General features: G+C 49.9%; 2 protein-coding genes across 2 annotated transcripts; both read left to right on the top strand.

Moving 5' to 3' along the window:
- Nucleotides 1–565: 565 nt before the first annotated feature.
- On the top strand, nucleotides 566–6,959 carry LOC141430257 (growth hormone-regulated TBC protein 1-A). Its single transcript, XM_074090867.1, has 6 exons — nucleotides 566–761; nucleotides 845–1,029; nucleotides 1,114–1,380; nucleotides 1,477–1,659; nucleotides 2,605–2,858; nucleotides 4,210–6,959. Exons 1-6 carry the CDS (start codon nucleotides 742–744, stop codon nucleotides 4,312–4,314), a joined length of 1,014 nt encoding a protein of 337 aa, XP_073946968.1. The 5' UTR covers nucleotides 566–741; the 3' UTR covers nucleotides 4,315–6,959.
- A 135-nt stretch (nucleotides 6,960–7,094) lies between these two features.
- On the top strand, nucleotides 7,095–13,145 carry LOC141441016 (uncharacterized). Its single transcript, XM_074105637.1, has 3 exons — nucleotides 7,095–7,535; nucleotides 7,609–11,798; nucleotides 11,852–13,145. The coding sequence occupies exons 1-3, from the start codon at nucleotides 7,095–7,097 to the stop codon at nucleotides 13,143–13,145; spliced, it is 5,925 nt and encodes a 1,974-aa protein (XP_073961738.1).
- The last annotated feature ends 619 nt before the right edge of the window (nucleotides 13,146–13,764 follow it).

The raw sequence follows: 13,764 nt of genomic DNA, 5'->3' as shown, positions 1-13,764 counted from the left end.
TTCGGTATTTATAGCGGGACGTCTGACTTAACAGACATGCTACTTTTATCCCGATATTCCCATGGGATAGGGATAAAATCTCGAAGCTTCAACCAGCTTAAAATCCTAAAATTTGACACCGTTGTTTTCATGCAACGACGACAAAAACCACGATGTAATTTTTGGCAATTGCCATGGGACTTTAGTAAAATCCCGGAATTTCAATCCAACTGCTGGTTCAGATGGTTTAGGCGTGCGAAGCCGCGGGTATACACTAGCGTATAATAAAATTGATCGCTTTATTGTCAATTTATTCGAGAACGCAGTCTACTATTATTTTTTACTTAGTTTTGTTTGGCCTTGGTTGGACTAAATCCTCCGCTGGGTGACACTTTTTCGCGGCCCGGATAATACTGACTTAAAAATACCGACCCTGTTTTTCGTGTACACGCCCATAGAAGCTCCTGTCAGTTTCTATGGGCGTCTACACAAAAACAGAGCTAGTATTTCCATGTCGGTGTTATCCGGGCCGGGAAAGAGTGTCACCCGATCCTCCTTCCTCTTTGGTTTTGACGTTTGCGTTTGACAGTATTGACAATGACATATCCACTCTGAATACTCTGATATCATGTGGATTTCGTGGTGTAAGTGCAAATAGTACAGAAACTGATTATTGTGGGGGCGACTTAAATCAAGCGTATATTTGAATTTTTAATTACACTAAATAATGTTTTAAGTAAAATATAACAAATCAAATACGAAATGGCCCACTCCAACTTTAGGTAAATAATTAACTATTATTTATCAAAGGTGTGTATTTACTACAAGTAAATTCATAATGACTGGGATCTATCCTCCTTTTCAGCAAAGTTGATGAATATGGATTTGAGAGGCACGATGACTTTGATTTCGAGAGCTATGAAGAGTTTATGTCGGTTTACCTGCGAGTGCTCGCGACTCGTGCTCAGAAGTGGGCCACGCTCCTTGGCGAAGGAAAGTCGGTCAGACACACCAACACTGTAAAGAGATACGTTCGCAAAGGTATCCCAAGTGAGTATATAAATCGACTTTAACAGTTTTACGAGTATTTGGTTTCTTAATGTTTTTATTATACCTGTAACACTTCATTCGTAGGTGAGCATAGACCATCAGTGTGGATGGCAATATCAGGAGCAGATAAAATGAAAGACCAAAGCCCAGACCTTTTTCACAAAATATTAGATAGCCCATTTGAGAAGGAACTGGTGGATTTAGTGAAAACAGATTTGCCACGAACATTCCCTGACAATATTTACTTTACTAAGGAAGCCAACCATCAAACACATCTTTTCAACATCCTCATAGCCTATGCACATAACAACCGGGTAGTTGGCTACTGTCAAGGCCTGAACTATATTGCAGGTATGTTTCATTTTGCTAACATCCCAAAATACTCACGAAATATACAGTTTACATTAAGTATTATGAATTGAGTAAAGATTTTTTTGTTTTATTTAGGATTGTTGCTGTTGTCAACAAAAAGCGAAGAAGTGTCATTTTGGCTTCTCAAAGTTTTAGTTGAGAAGATACTCCCTGACTATTACACCAAGACAATGGATGGATTGATTGTAGACATAGAAGTCCTATCAGAACTCGTCAAATCTAAAGTACCAGATGTGCACCAACATGTGATAAACCTAGGTAGGTATCTACTTCTGTACTATTATCAGTTACCTGATAACACATACATGATTATTTTTACTATAAATACTTTAATATTGTAAAAGTCTACTGCAAATCTTAAATCAGATTGTAGTATCAGTATTATTGCTAACACCCACACAATCAAGGCAGTTTGATGGCTGATATTAGTACTTTGGAAAAACATATTAAATATGTTGTTAGCTGTTTTTTATAAGTACTTGTTGATCACGAACTTCAAATAATACAAGGAAAAAAAAATGAGACATCAAAAACAACTTAGTGAACATATACATATAAAAGTAAGATCTACTTGTGAGATCCTATAGTTGGCTTTATTGTTACTATAAAATAAGCTTATTCTGTAATTTATAGCTGTTGCTTCTCTGAAAATAAATAAATAAAATTACTAATTAAGTATTGTAGGGTCAATATTCGGGCGCTTGTACCGCCGTCATTATTCTCAACACTTTCTTTATCAGATTTATTAAGAAATAGGAACAATAAACATCAACATTGTGTCATCATTCATCAATATTTGTCAGATGTTGATGTTTTTTGTACCTATTTCTTCTTTGTTCCTTCAACAACAGGTTGTTATTTTATTTCTTTGGGGTGAACTCCTTAGTATGAATTAATTTTAAGAATAAAATCCTCAGTTGACTACTATCCACATGCTAAATCAGATGTTACTACTAGAATATGTTTTTATAAACAACCCATTCTGCAACCAACAACAATTTTGGGTCAATTTTTTTTAAGGATCCTGTGCTAGGAAGTGAAAAGACTACTAGCAAATTTGGTAAATGAATAATAACAACATTTCATGCTCATGTGGTGCAACTCAAATTCAGCAATAAAATAATCAGCAAAAAACCTTATATTAAAAATGTTAAACAAAACTAACTAAGAGTACATTATTACAAATCTTTGTTTTGATTGCAGGGCTCCCATGGGCTGTCATTACAACCAAATGGTTTGTTTGTTTGTTTGCTGAAGTCCTTCCCATAGAGACTGTTCTGAGAATATGGGATTGTTTATTCTATGAAGGGTCAAAGATTCTATTTCGAGTTTGTCTGACACTAATCAAGTCTAACCGAGCGGCTATAATGGCGTGTAATGACTTCACATCACTGGCAGAATGTTTTAAATCCATTGTAAAAAACGCTAGTGCTTTGCACTGCCATGAATTCATGCAAGTAAGTAAATTTTTACAATTTTACTTAAACTCTGCTCCAAGTAGAAAACTTCTAATCACAGGAGTGAAGCAGCAATGAATAGTATCAACATAATTCTTCACTTTTCATGCTCAAAAAGTTCATATTCATTTAAAGCAGTTTAGACTTGCAAGAAAAATCGTGCAAGTTGCATTACATTGCGGCGCTCGCTTGACCACTACAAACTCGTTAGCTTTACGGCCTCGCAATAGAATGCAACTTGCACGATTTTTCTTGCAAGTCTAAACTCGGCTTTAGACTAAGACAATCTAGTGACAACAGTTTTATGCCCTTGGGACAATCTACTCATACACTACGTCCCCACTACGACATGTCCACTCATTTTATTTCCTAAAAACCTACTGTTGATCCACCCTTTATTAGCATGGTTGGCTTGTCAGTGTTGGCCGCTATGGAAGTGTGTTGTTTTTGTGGCTTTGTTTTTTTACAACGAAAAAACGCGTGTAGACAAACAGCCTACTATTATCTAACTGGAGTGATCTCCATATATTTAAGCCTTTAACCATAGTAAAATAGAACAAGTATGCACACTCCGACTCTTTAGGAGACTTAACTGCCTACTCCGGCGCGGACGCTTAGGGTTGTCAATGTCTATTTTATATTAATTAATGACCTACCGGCAAATAATTTTAGTATGAAAGATAACTTAAAATTGTCTAATATCAATATGTGTCTAGAGAAACAAGATTCTTTGACGCTCTATTATTATTATTTTACTAACATTAAAAATATTATTTATAAATTCGCCGAAGTGGTGATGGCGACTGTGTACATACTACTCATGTTTCCTACACATAATACTATAACTATATTGTTTATAGGTAGGTAGGTATCTATATTTTTTTTGTGTACGAGTACGCGAACGTGATCATCTCGCGAAGCGAGCGCATGACGCGCGAGCTAAAATCGAAACGCACGGCACCGACGGCTGCGCAGCCTTGACTAAAGAAAACTTAATCCTCCTTAAATAATCAGTGTTGTGTGCGTGCGGCGGGTGCGTGCGTACCGGCGCCAACGTACTTTTGTTCGTAGTGAACCTACTTATTCTATTTTACCTTGCTTTAACTAACATTGTAGTTCATGAGGAATAGTGAATAAATTGACAATCAAAAACAACCAGACGCCATATCGTCGAATACGCTCGCGCGCTTTGGTGTAACAGAAAGAAGCGGCGAAAGTAATTGTAATTTCGTGCGATTTAGACAATATTGCCTTAGGTCACTTTTCATACAGCAATGTATGGAAAGTGACCCCTGATACTTACTTGATACTGACTTGTCAGTAGATCCTTATATGTGGTTTTTTCTTCCAGACAATCTTTAAAGTTCCTGGTACGCTATCAAACGCAACTATTACCAAATTAAGGACACGATTTGCAAGGCAACGGCGGGAACAATTGCAGAAGGAACAGCGGTGAACTAGCAGTGCAGTGGGCATGTTTCAACAAGTTTTGATCTCACCTTTTTATAAATACTACCAAAACACTCATTAAAATCAATTGTGTACGTGTAAATCATTGAATGAAAATTGGTACATAAGAGAGACACTTTTTTTATCTTGTCATTCAGATTCACTTTACTCGAACAAAGACTAATCATTATATTTACATAAAAATTTTACAACTTGTTTTGAAATGATATTACTTATACTTCATATTACATTATTTAAGTACTTAGCATAAATGAAAATACTATAAAACTGTAATTATTAATATACATAATTTATTGAATGATTTTGTGAAAAATAAGATGAAATATCGCTTTTAGATTCAGATTATTATTGTTAACCTAATAATGTTGAATACCTACTACTTTTTTTTAGTTTTCGAACTAGTATTACAGATTCCTTGTTAACTTAAACCTTGTTAAGGAACCTTGAAGCAGAAGGGGGGTTCTAGTCTTAGGTACTTTATACCGTGTACAGCCTGCGGCACGTGAGTCTAGCGGCGACCGTTAATGCGCATACGTACAAAATAATAACGCTCGTGCCGAAAATACCACGTTCCCAGAATACCATATTTTTAAAAATACTAAATTACCTATTTACCACATTTCTAGCTTATCAGATGCTCGTTGCACCATATTTCAAAATCTAAGATTACTCTGGAATGTCTTATTTTGGATATCTGGTATAATTGGTATTTGCAGGACTGACACATGCGCAGAAAATAACGGCCACCGCTAGACTTATGTGCCGCGGGTTGTCATTGGTACTACCACGCTTACATATCCCTTACCATATAAATATACCTTACGAAGTTTCAACATTTCGTGGACGTTGCGTGCGAAGGGTTGATAATTCTTACGAGGTTCGCAGTAAGCGCTAGTCTGCTATACTGGTGCACTGAATTGTACCTGATCAACTGCAGCAGAACCACAAGATTTTACAACCCAATATAAATTATACTCTTTATTTCTCTCAATTAAAAAAAAAAGTTATGAATCAGAAGGCTTATTGTCGAAACACAATCGTTCTCGCCACTTCTTGCTGTCACACGTTATAGGATGAGGGTAGAAAGAGATGGTGAATGCAATCACGAACGTCAGCGCGTTAAGCCGAGTTTAGACTTGCAAGAAAAATCGTGCAAATTGCATTAGGTACATTGCGAGGCCGTAAAGCCAACGAGTTTGTAATGATCAATCGAGCGCCGCAATGTATTTATTGCAAGTTACTTGCACGATTTTTCTTGCAAGTCTAAACTCAGCGTTAGGCAATACAGCCTATCGTCTCGCAATAGGTACTCGATCTTTCTAAGTTTATTTTTTTATATGATAGCCAAAAATATAAGGGAACATCATCACTTATAAAAAAATCTATTCAACAGCAGATGCTATTACTATAATTTCTAGAAACTTCCCAAGAGTTGTGGCGCCGTAGAAATCTCGCCCAGGGCGCTGGAAGTGCTAAAACTGGCACTGGCAAGGGCCCCGGTGCATAGAGAAAGAATTGGGCCATCACCGCTCTTTTCACGTAGCTTGAATTTTATTGGCCTTAAAAAAATTAAAAAAAAGGCTAGAGCCTGCTCACAAGATTTTTTTCTCTTTTTCTTCTATGCTCCTCTTTTCAAAGCTTAGGTTAGAGGGCCCCCTGAGGTCCGGGGCCCTGTTGCACTGCACCACCTGGCCATACGATAGCTACGCCACTCTACTGATAACTTAAGGATAATTTAAATAAATCTATGGATCAGGGATGTTGAGAATATAATAAACCCACCGATAAAAGTTCAGCGCTGTAGCTGTGCGCTGTAAGGATTAGGTGTAGGTTGTCTACTTACTAATATAATTCTGGGGTAACACGCCCTTGATTATTGGTGGTACCAAACCCACTCCTGCATATACATTGTACAACTAGAGGAAGCGAGTCCAGGGGGCTACTACAAAATTCGAAGTTCGTATCGTACTGTCCCTCTCACTCGTATTAAATAATATTAGCGTCAGCGGGACGGCAAGATACGAAGTTCTAATTTTGATAGTAATAGTTTGAAAGTATAGGGCCTGTTTTCAAACTCGCTGTTGCGGACAGCCCCGAAACTAGAATAATATAGTTTAAGAATACAAATAAATAGCTGTTAAATATAGAATAAGTAGAATAATTAGGTTAAGAATCATTGTAAATAGTAGAATAAGTAGTTTAAGAATCAAATTGTAGCGAAATCGATTAGTAATAATTAAATAAAAGCGAAAAACCCAAGTAGCGATAGCGAAAATTCCCCGGTAATTCAGTGCGTTTGTGATTTGGGTCCACCAATCACAGCGCCTGGATTATCGGGGAATTATAGCCAATCACGGGCGGGCTTATACCCCGGCCGCGGGGGTATAAATACAGGCCCGCCCGCAGCGATAAGGCAGTTCGACGCGGACAGCGACCCGAAGCGCTCCTCTCTACGAAGCCTACAGCGAGCAAGCGACCAGCGACCAGCGACCAGCGAAGCGAACCGACCCCTGCTATTCCAACGGACCTCCGATTGCTGCCTTACCGACCGACCACCGCGATTTCGAACCGGACTCCGATTACCACCGCGAATCGACGAACGAACCAGTACAATAAATACAGTCCACTTATCGAAGGTGTTTTCGTTGCCCTACTCCCGTCGTAACGACCGCAGAGGACTGCGAAGCACCTCCCGCTGTGAACCCGAGCTGTCTATCGACGACAGTGTTTGGTCCTTCGAACCGGATCTGAAGACATCGACTGAAGATGGTGGTAACCCGATCTCAGGGCGACCGCGAAGAGCGCCGCCACACCCCGCCGCCCGAAGAACAAACCGCCGCCGAACGAGCTCCGACGACGACCGCCGCTGCTACTGCCACGACCACCGCTGACGACATCTGGCAACAGCAGTTGGAACGCATCGTCCGCCGCGACGCCGCCTCGCCCACGGTACTTCCTCGCGCCGAGACGCGGATGACGACACGCGAGCCGCCGCGTGACCTCGCCATCGCCGCTACACGTCGCGACGCCGTTTACTTTCCCCCGCTCACCCGAGCCGGGGAGGGAGCCATGAGCATGCAGCCGATCCGATCGACCGAAGAGGACTACTACCGCCTAGGGGGGGAGCTGGGCGCGCAGCCCGGCCGCATCCCCGATGAGGCGCAACTCGGCGGCCGTGGGGGGAGCTGGGCGTGCGGCCCGGCCCCGGTGAGGCGCACCTCGGCGGCCGAGGGGGGAGCTGGGCGCGCAGCCCAGCCACACCGCCGATACGGTGCAACAGCGAGGCCATGGGGGGGCAGCGTGCGTGCAACACAACCCGCAACTTGAAGCCATCGAGTACTCCCCCCACACCCAAATGGGGGGAGGAGAGCAGCCAACAATGGACTGGGCTGCCAACCAGGAGCGACCACAACGAGCCGTCGCCTTTTATGAACAACCGGCGGCGATGCAAGCCGGTGCGAGGTCGCCGGTGCCTTCACATGCATCAAATGCAACGGCGATCCGTATCCGGCTTGCTGAAGAGGAAGCCGAAGAGGAGCTCCTGCGCATCAAGCAGCAAGAACTGGAGCTGCAAAAGGAGCGAGTGAAGGCCAAGCTACGCCAGAAGCTGGCTAGCATCGAAGCGGAGTCACAAGCCGGGAGCATCACCGGACCACACGCGAAGGTGGATGACTGGCTACGGCGCACCGCGGCGGATCAACCGACGCCGCCACCACCGAAGCACGAGCCGCGACGGCGCTCACCGCCGCCCCCGTTCGAACCGAAGCGACGCAATTCGCCGCCAGCTACACCTGCTCGCGAACGAAGTGCAAGCGGACAACGCGGGATCGAGAAGCTCGCCGAGGCCCTCGAAAAAATGGCACGAGTGCGTCCGCCGCCGAGGCAGGTCTACGAGTTGCCTGCTTTCTCCGGTGCGGCGGGCGAGTGGCTGCCGTTCCAGGCTGCCTACGCCGAATCGACGCGCGCGTATAATTTCACGCCGCAAGAAAATATGGCGCGGCTGCGCTCCTGTTTGCGCGGAACTGCGCGCGAAGCGGTGGAGGCGCTGCTCCACACCTCGGCCAACCCCGAAGCAGTAATGACGACGCTGCGACAATGCTTTGGCCGCCCCGAAATTCTGGCCACCAAAGCACTCGACGACCTCAAGAAGCTGCCGCGCCTGGGGTCAACTGCCACCGAAATCAACGCGTTTGCAGTCAAATTGCAAAACATCGTCAGCGTGCTGTCATCAATCGACCAGCACGGCTACCTCGCCAGCCCCTTGCTGGTACGCGACGTGATGGAGAAGCTCAGCCCACATCTACGGTCACGCTTCGGGGACTTCGCATCGGAGCAGATGACCATGGAGCCACAAATCATTCTGTTGTCGCGGTTCCTCATGCGCGAGGCCGACCGCGCCCTGCGTTTCTCCTATACAACGGTGGAAGCGACGGCAGCCGCCGCCGCCACTACGCTGACGTTCCGAAGGGATGCTGCGAGGCCAGCACCCCGTCCGACGCCGATGCGCGGCCCCACCCCTCGGGCCGCGCCGCGAGCGCCCGTCTACGCCACCGAGGGCGATGACGCGCGCCGCTGCCTCTGCTGTGGAGGCGGTCATCCCACCACGAGATGCAAGCGCATCACCAACATGGAGGTCAACGATCGCTGGCAGTGGGCACGCGACAACCGCGTGTGCTTCCGCTGCATGGACCAGCAGCACCGCCGCGAAACCTGCCGAGCCCGCACCTGTGAAGTCAACGGGTGCCGGCATGTGCACCATCCATTGCTGCACGCGAGCGCGGCAAAAGTGCCGCGCCACCCCGAAGCGAGACGCGAGCGGACGCCGCCCCGTGGGCAGGCACCGCAGTCCCCAACGACATTGGCGTCCGAGCCCACTGTTGGGCCGGCGCCAATCCCCGAAAAGCAGACGGTGACTACGGTCAGCAACGAAGACGGCAAGTCACCGGTCCTGCTGAAGATGTGCCGAGTCCGCGTCAGCGGACCCAGCGGCACCGTCGACACCTTCGCACTGCTGGATGACGGGTCAACGGTGACGCTCATCGACGAAGACCTGGCGCGCACGATCGGAGCCTCGGGACCGGCGGTGCCAATGCAAATGAGAGGCATCGCCAGCAACACCGAGCTGCCGAACAGTCGACGTGTCAACATCACGGTGCAGGGCCACGGTGAGGCCTACAAGATCGCCGCCCGCACCGTCGACAACCTCCGGATCCACACACAGCGACTGGGTCAGGAGGTTACCCGGTACCGCCACCTTAGTGGGCTGAACGATGCCTGCTACGACGAAGCCATTCCGCGTCTCCTCATTGGCGCGGACAATTGGCACCTGATGCTCGTCCACGAGACACGGACGGGCAAGCGACGGCAACCAGCAGCGGTTCGGACGGCACTGGGCTGGGTCATTTACGGCTCAGTGCCCCGGGCCATTCGAGCGGGCGGCCCGACCGAGGATGTGCTCTACGTTTATAACGTACGCGACGACGCCACCGACAAGCTAGTTCAGCGACATTTCGCCATCGACGCGCTGGGCGTGTCGCTGGCCACGAAACCACGACCAGCCGAGGAACGGGCGAAACGACTCTTCGAAGCAACAGTGAAATTCCACGGCGATCACTATGAAGTCGGTCTGCCGTGGATAACGGACGAGGTGCAAACGCCAGCGAGCTACGCGACGGCACTACAGCGCTTCAAGGGCATCGAGCGCAAGATGCGTCGCGACGCAAACTTCGCGCAAGAGTACGCGGCACAGGTCACCAACCTAATAGCGAAGGGCTATGCGGAGCCCGCCACCGAGGCAGATGCGCGCCACCCGCGCGCTTGGGTGCTGCCCCACTTTGCCGTGCGGAACCCCAATAAACCAGGGAAGCTCCGCCTGGTTTTCGACGCAGCGAGCCGCAGCCAGGGCCGCTGCCTTAACGATTTCCTGCTGGAGGGGCCCGACCTGCTAAAGTCCCTTCCGGGCATACTACTACGGTTCCGGGAGGGCCGCTACGCAGTAACGGCAGACATAAAAGAAATGTTTCTCCGAGTGAAGATTAGACCGGAAGATCGCCCGGCGCAGCTGTTCCTATGGAGGGAGCCGGGCGAGAATCAACCCAAGCTAATGAAAATGACTTCGATGATCTTCGGAGCAGCAAGCTCCCCTTTCCTGGCGCACAGCGTGCGCAACCACAACGCCGAGCGCCATGCGCCGGAATTCCCGCAGGCACTATACGCGATAACGTCGAGCCACTACATGGACGACCTAGTGGACAGCTACGCGACCGAAGAAGAGGCCGTGGACGTAGCAACGGCCGTCAACGAAGTCCACTTACGAGCCGGCTTTGAGCTGCGCGGGTGGAACACCAATTCCCCGAAACTCGAACGAAGAATCGAACCTGAACTGCGGGCAACAGCGCCCGCAACACTAGGCCTGAGTGAGGGGCCGAAAATACTGGGGCTCATCTGGGACCCAAGAAGCGACACACTCGGGTTCAACACCGCAATGAACCGGGTGCCGAAAGAGGTGCGCGAAGGAACGCGCACACCAACGAAGAGAGAGGCCTTGAGCGCGGTGATGTCAGTTTATGACCCGCTCGGGCTCCTATCGCCCTACACAATCACCGCCAAGGTGACCCTTCAGCAGTCGTGGCGCAAACAGGCGCCGTGGGACGAGCCGCTGGACCTGGAGGACGGCGGTATTTTCATCGAGTGGGCTCGCGGTCTAGCCGCCGTAGCGGCACTGCAGCTGGAGCGGTGCTACGCGGTGGGCCGCCACGAGCTGCACGCCTTCACCGACGCGAGCGAGAGCGCCTACGCCACGGCCATCTACCTCCGGACGACAGACGCCTCCGGAACCGTGACGGTGGCTCTGGTGGCGGGAAAGGCGAAGGTGGCCCCGCTGAGGCAGCAGAGCATTCCTCGTATGGAGCTACAAGCGGCTCTGATCGGGGCTCGGCTGGCGGCCACAATCATAGCGGAACAACGACTTACGATCGAGCGCGTCGTATTCTGGACGGATTCACGCACTGTCCTGGCGTGGATTCGCAACGACGCAAAGCGCTATACACCCTTTGTGGCGCATCGACTTGGTGAGATCGCCGAGATAACCCGCCCCGAGCAATGGCGGTGGGTGCCGACAGCAGCAAACCCGGCGGACGACGCGACGCGGGCGGACAGTGCCCGCCAAATATCCACCACCGACCGGTGGTTCACCGGACCCGACTTCCTGCGGCTACCGGAAGACCAATGGCCGCAGGAAACAGTAAGCGAAATTTATAATATTAATGCGGACGCGAGTGCAAGTGAAAATGTGAAAAACAAAAGTGTTAATCTGACCAGTGCGTTGCCGAACATTGAACGATTTTCAAAATTCGAAAGACTAATTAAAGCGACAGCGCGAGTGATATTTTTTGTCGACAAGTGCCGCGACAAAGATAGTCAGTTAGAAGTGCGACATATCGAACGAGCGGAGCACCTCTGGTTCCGGAAGTGCCAGATGGATAGCTTCGCAGAAGAAATCGACATACTGCGATACGGGGGAGGCTGCCAAAGAAGAGCAGCCTCTTCCACCTCGACCCCGTCCTCGAGGACGGCCTACTCCGGCTGCGTGGCCGCATCAACGCCGCGCCGGTGCCGGACGCGACGAAGAGGCCGGTCATCCTAAACGGCCGCCACCCGTTCGTGAGCCTTCTAATCGAGAAGGCGCACCGCGACGCCCACCACTCATCGAACGAACGGGTGGTCAACGACCTGCGGCAGCGACTGTGGGTGCTGCACCTTCGCCCCACGGTGAAGAAGGTAGCGCGCGCTTGCCGCACATGTGCTGTGCGGCGCTCGACTCCGCGCCCACCAGCGATGGGCGATCTACCGCGGGCCCGCATCGACCCCTACAGCCGGCCCTTCACTAACTGCGGGGTCGACTACTTCGGCCCGCTGACGGTCACGATTGGGCGGCGCCACGAAAAGCGTTGGGTAGCGCTCTTTACCTGCCTGACGACGCGCGCCGTCCACCTGGAGATCGTCGCGAGCCTCTCTACGGACTCCGCCATCATGGCGCTGCGGCGTATGGCGGCTCGACGAGGTTGGCCCCGCGTCATGTATAGTGACAACGGTACATGCTTCCGCGGGGCCGACACGGAGCTTCGCGCCGCCTACGAGGAGTGGCTGCCCGAGCTCCGCGACATCGGACTGCGACACCGCATGGAATGGCGGTTCATCCCTCCTGGAGCTCCTAACCAGGGGGGCGCCTGGGAGAGGTTGGTGCGGTCAGTCAAGACCGCACTGACCGCCACACTCTTCTCACGGGCACCAAAGGAAGAGGTGCTCGTGACACTGTTGGCGGAGGCTGAACAGACCGTCAACGCGCGACCGCTGACGCACGTGTCGGTCGACCCCTGCGACGAGGAGGCGCTCACGCCGAGCCACTTCTTGCTCGGCGGCCCGGCAGGCACCCCTCCCACCGGCACGTGCGACGAAGCTGACCGAAGAGCCTGGCGTGCTAGCCAAGCGCTAGCCAATCATTTCTGGGCCCGCTGGGTCCGGGAATACCTGCCAACTCTCGCCCCCCGTCAATCTCCGAGCGGGGGCGAGCGACCGCTGCAAGTCGGCGACGTCGTCATCGTCGTCGACTCCAACCTACCACGCAATGTGTGGCCCCGAGGCGTCGTGGAAGCAGTCTTCCCTGGACCTGACGGCGGCATCCGGAGCGCGGACGTCCGCACCAAGGGAGGAGTGTTCCGGCGCCCTACGACGCGACTGGCTGTCCTCCCGACAAAGGACGAAGCCTCCCCTGCGGATTCGGCGGGGGAGAATTGTTGCGGACAGCCCCGAAACTAGAATAATATAGTTTAAGAATACAAATAAATAGCTGTTAAATATAGAATAAGTAGAATAATTAGGTTAAGAATCATTGTAAATAGTAGAATAAGTAGTTTAAGAATCAAATTGTAGCGAAATCGATTAGTAATAATTAAATAAAAGCGAAAACCCAAGTAGCGATAGCGAAAATTCCCCGGTAATTCAGTGCGTTTGTGATTTGGGTCCACCAATCACAGCGCCTGGATTATCGGGGAATTATAGCCAATCACGGGCGGGCTTATACCCCGGCCGCGGGGGTATAAATACAGGCCCGCCCGCAGCGATAAGGCAGTTCGACGCGGACAGCGACCCGAAGCGCTCCTCTCTACGAAGCCTACAGCGAGCAAGCGACCAGCGACCAGCGACCAGCGAAGCGAACCGACCCTGCTATTCCAACGGACCTCCGATTGCTGCCTTACCGACCGACCACCGCGATTTCGAACCGGACTCCGATTACCACCGCGAATCGACGAACGAACCAGTACAATAAATACAGTCCACTTATCGAAGGTGTTTTCGTTGCCCTACTCCCGTCGTAACGACCGCAGAGGACTGCGAAGCACCTCCCGCTGTGAACCCGAGCTGTCTATCGACGACC

Source organism: Choristoneura fumiferana, chromosome Z, assembly GCF_025370935.1.
Source record: "Choristoneura fumiferana chromosome Z, NRCan_CFum_1, whole genome shotgun sequence".
NCBI lineage: Eukaryota > Metazoa > Arthropoda > Insecta > Lepidoptera > Tortricidae > Choristoneura > Choristoneura fumiferana.
This window is presented reverse-complemented; position numbering and strand designations above follow the sequence as displayed.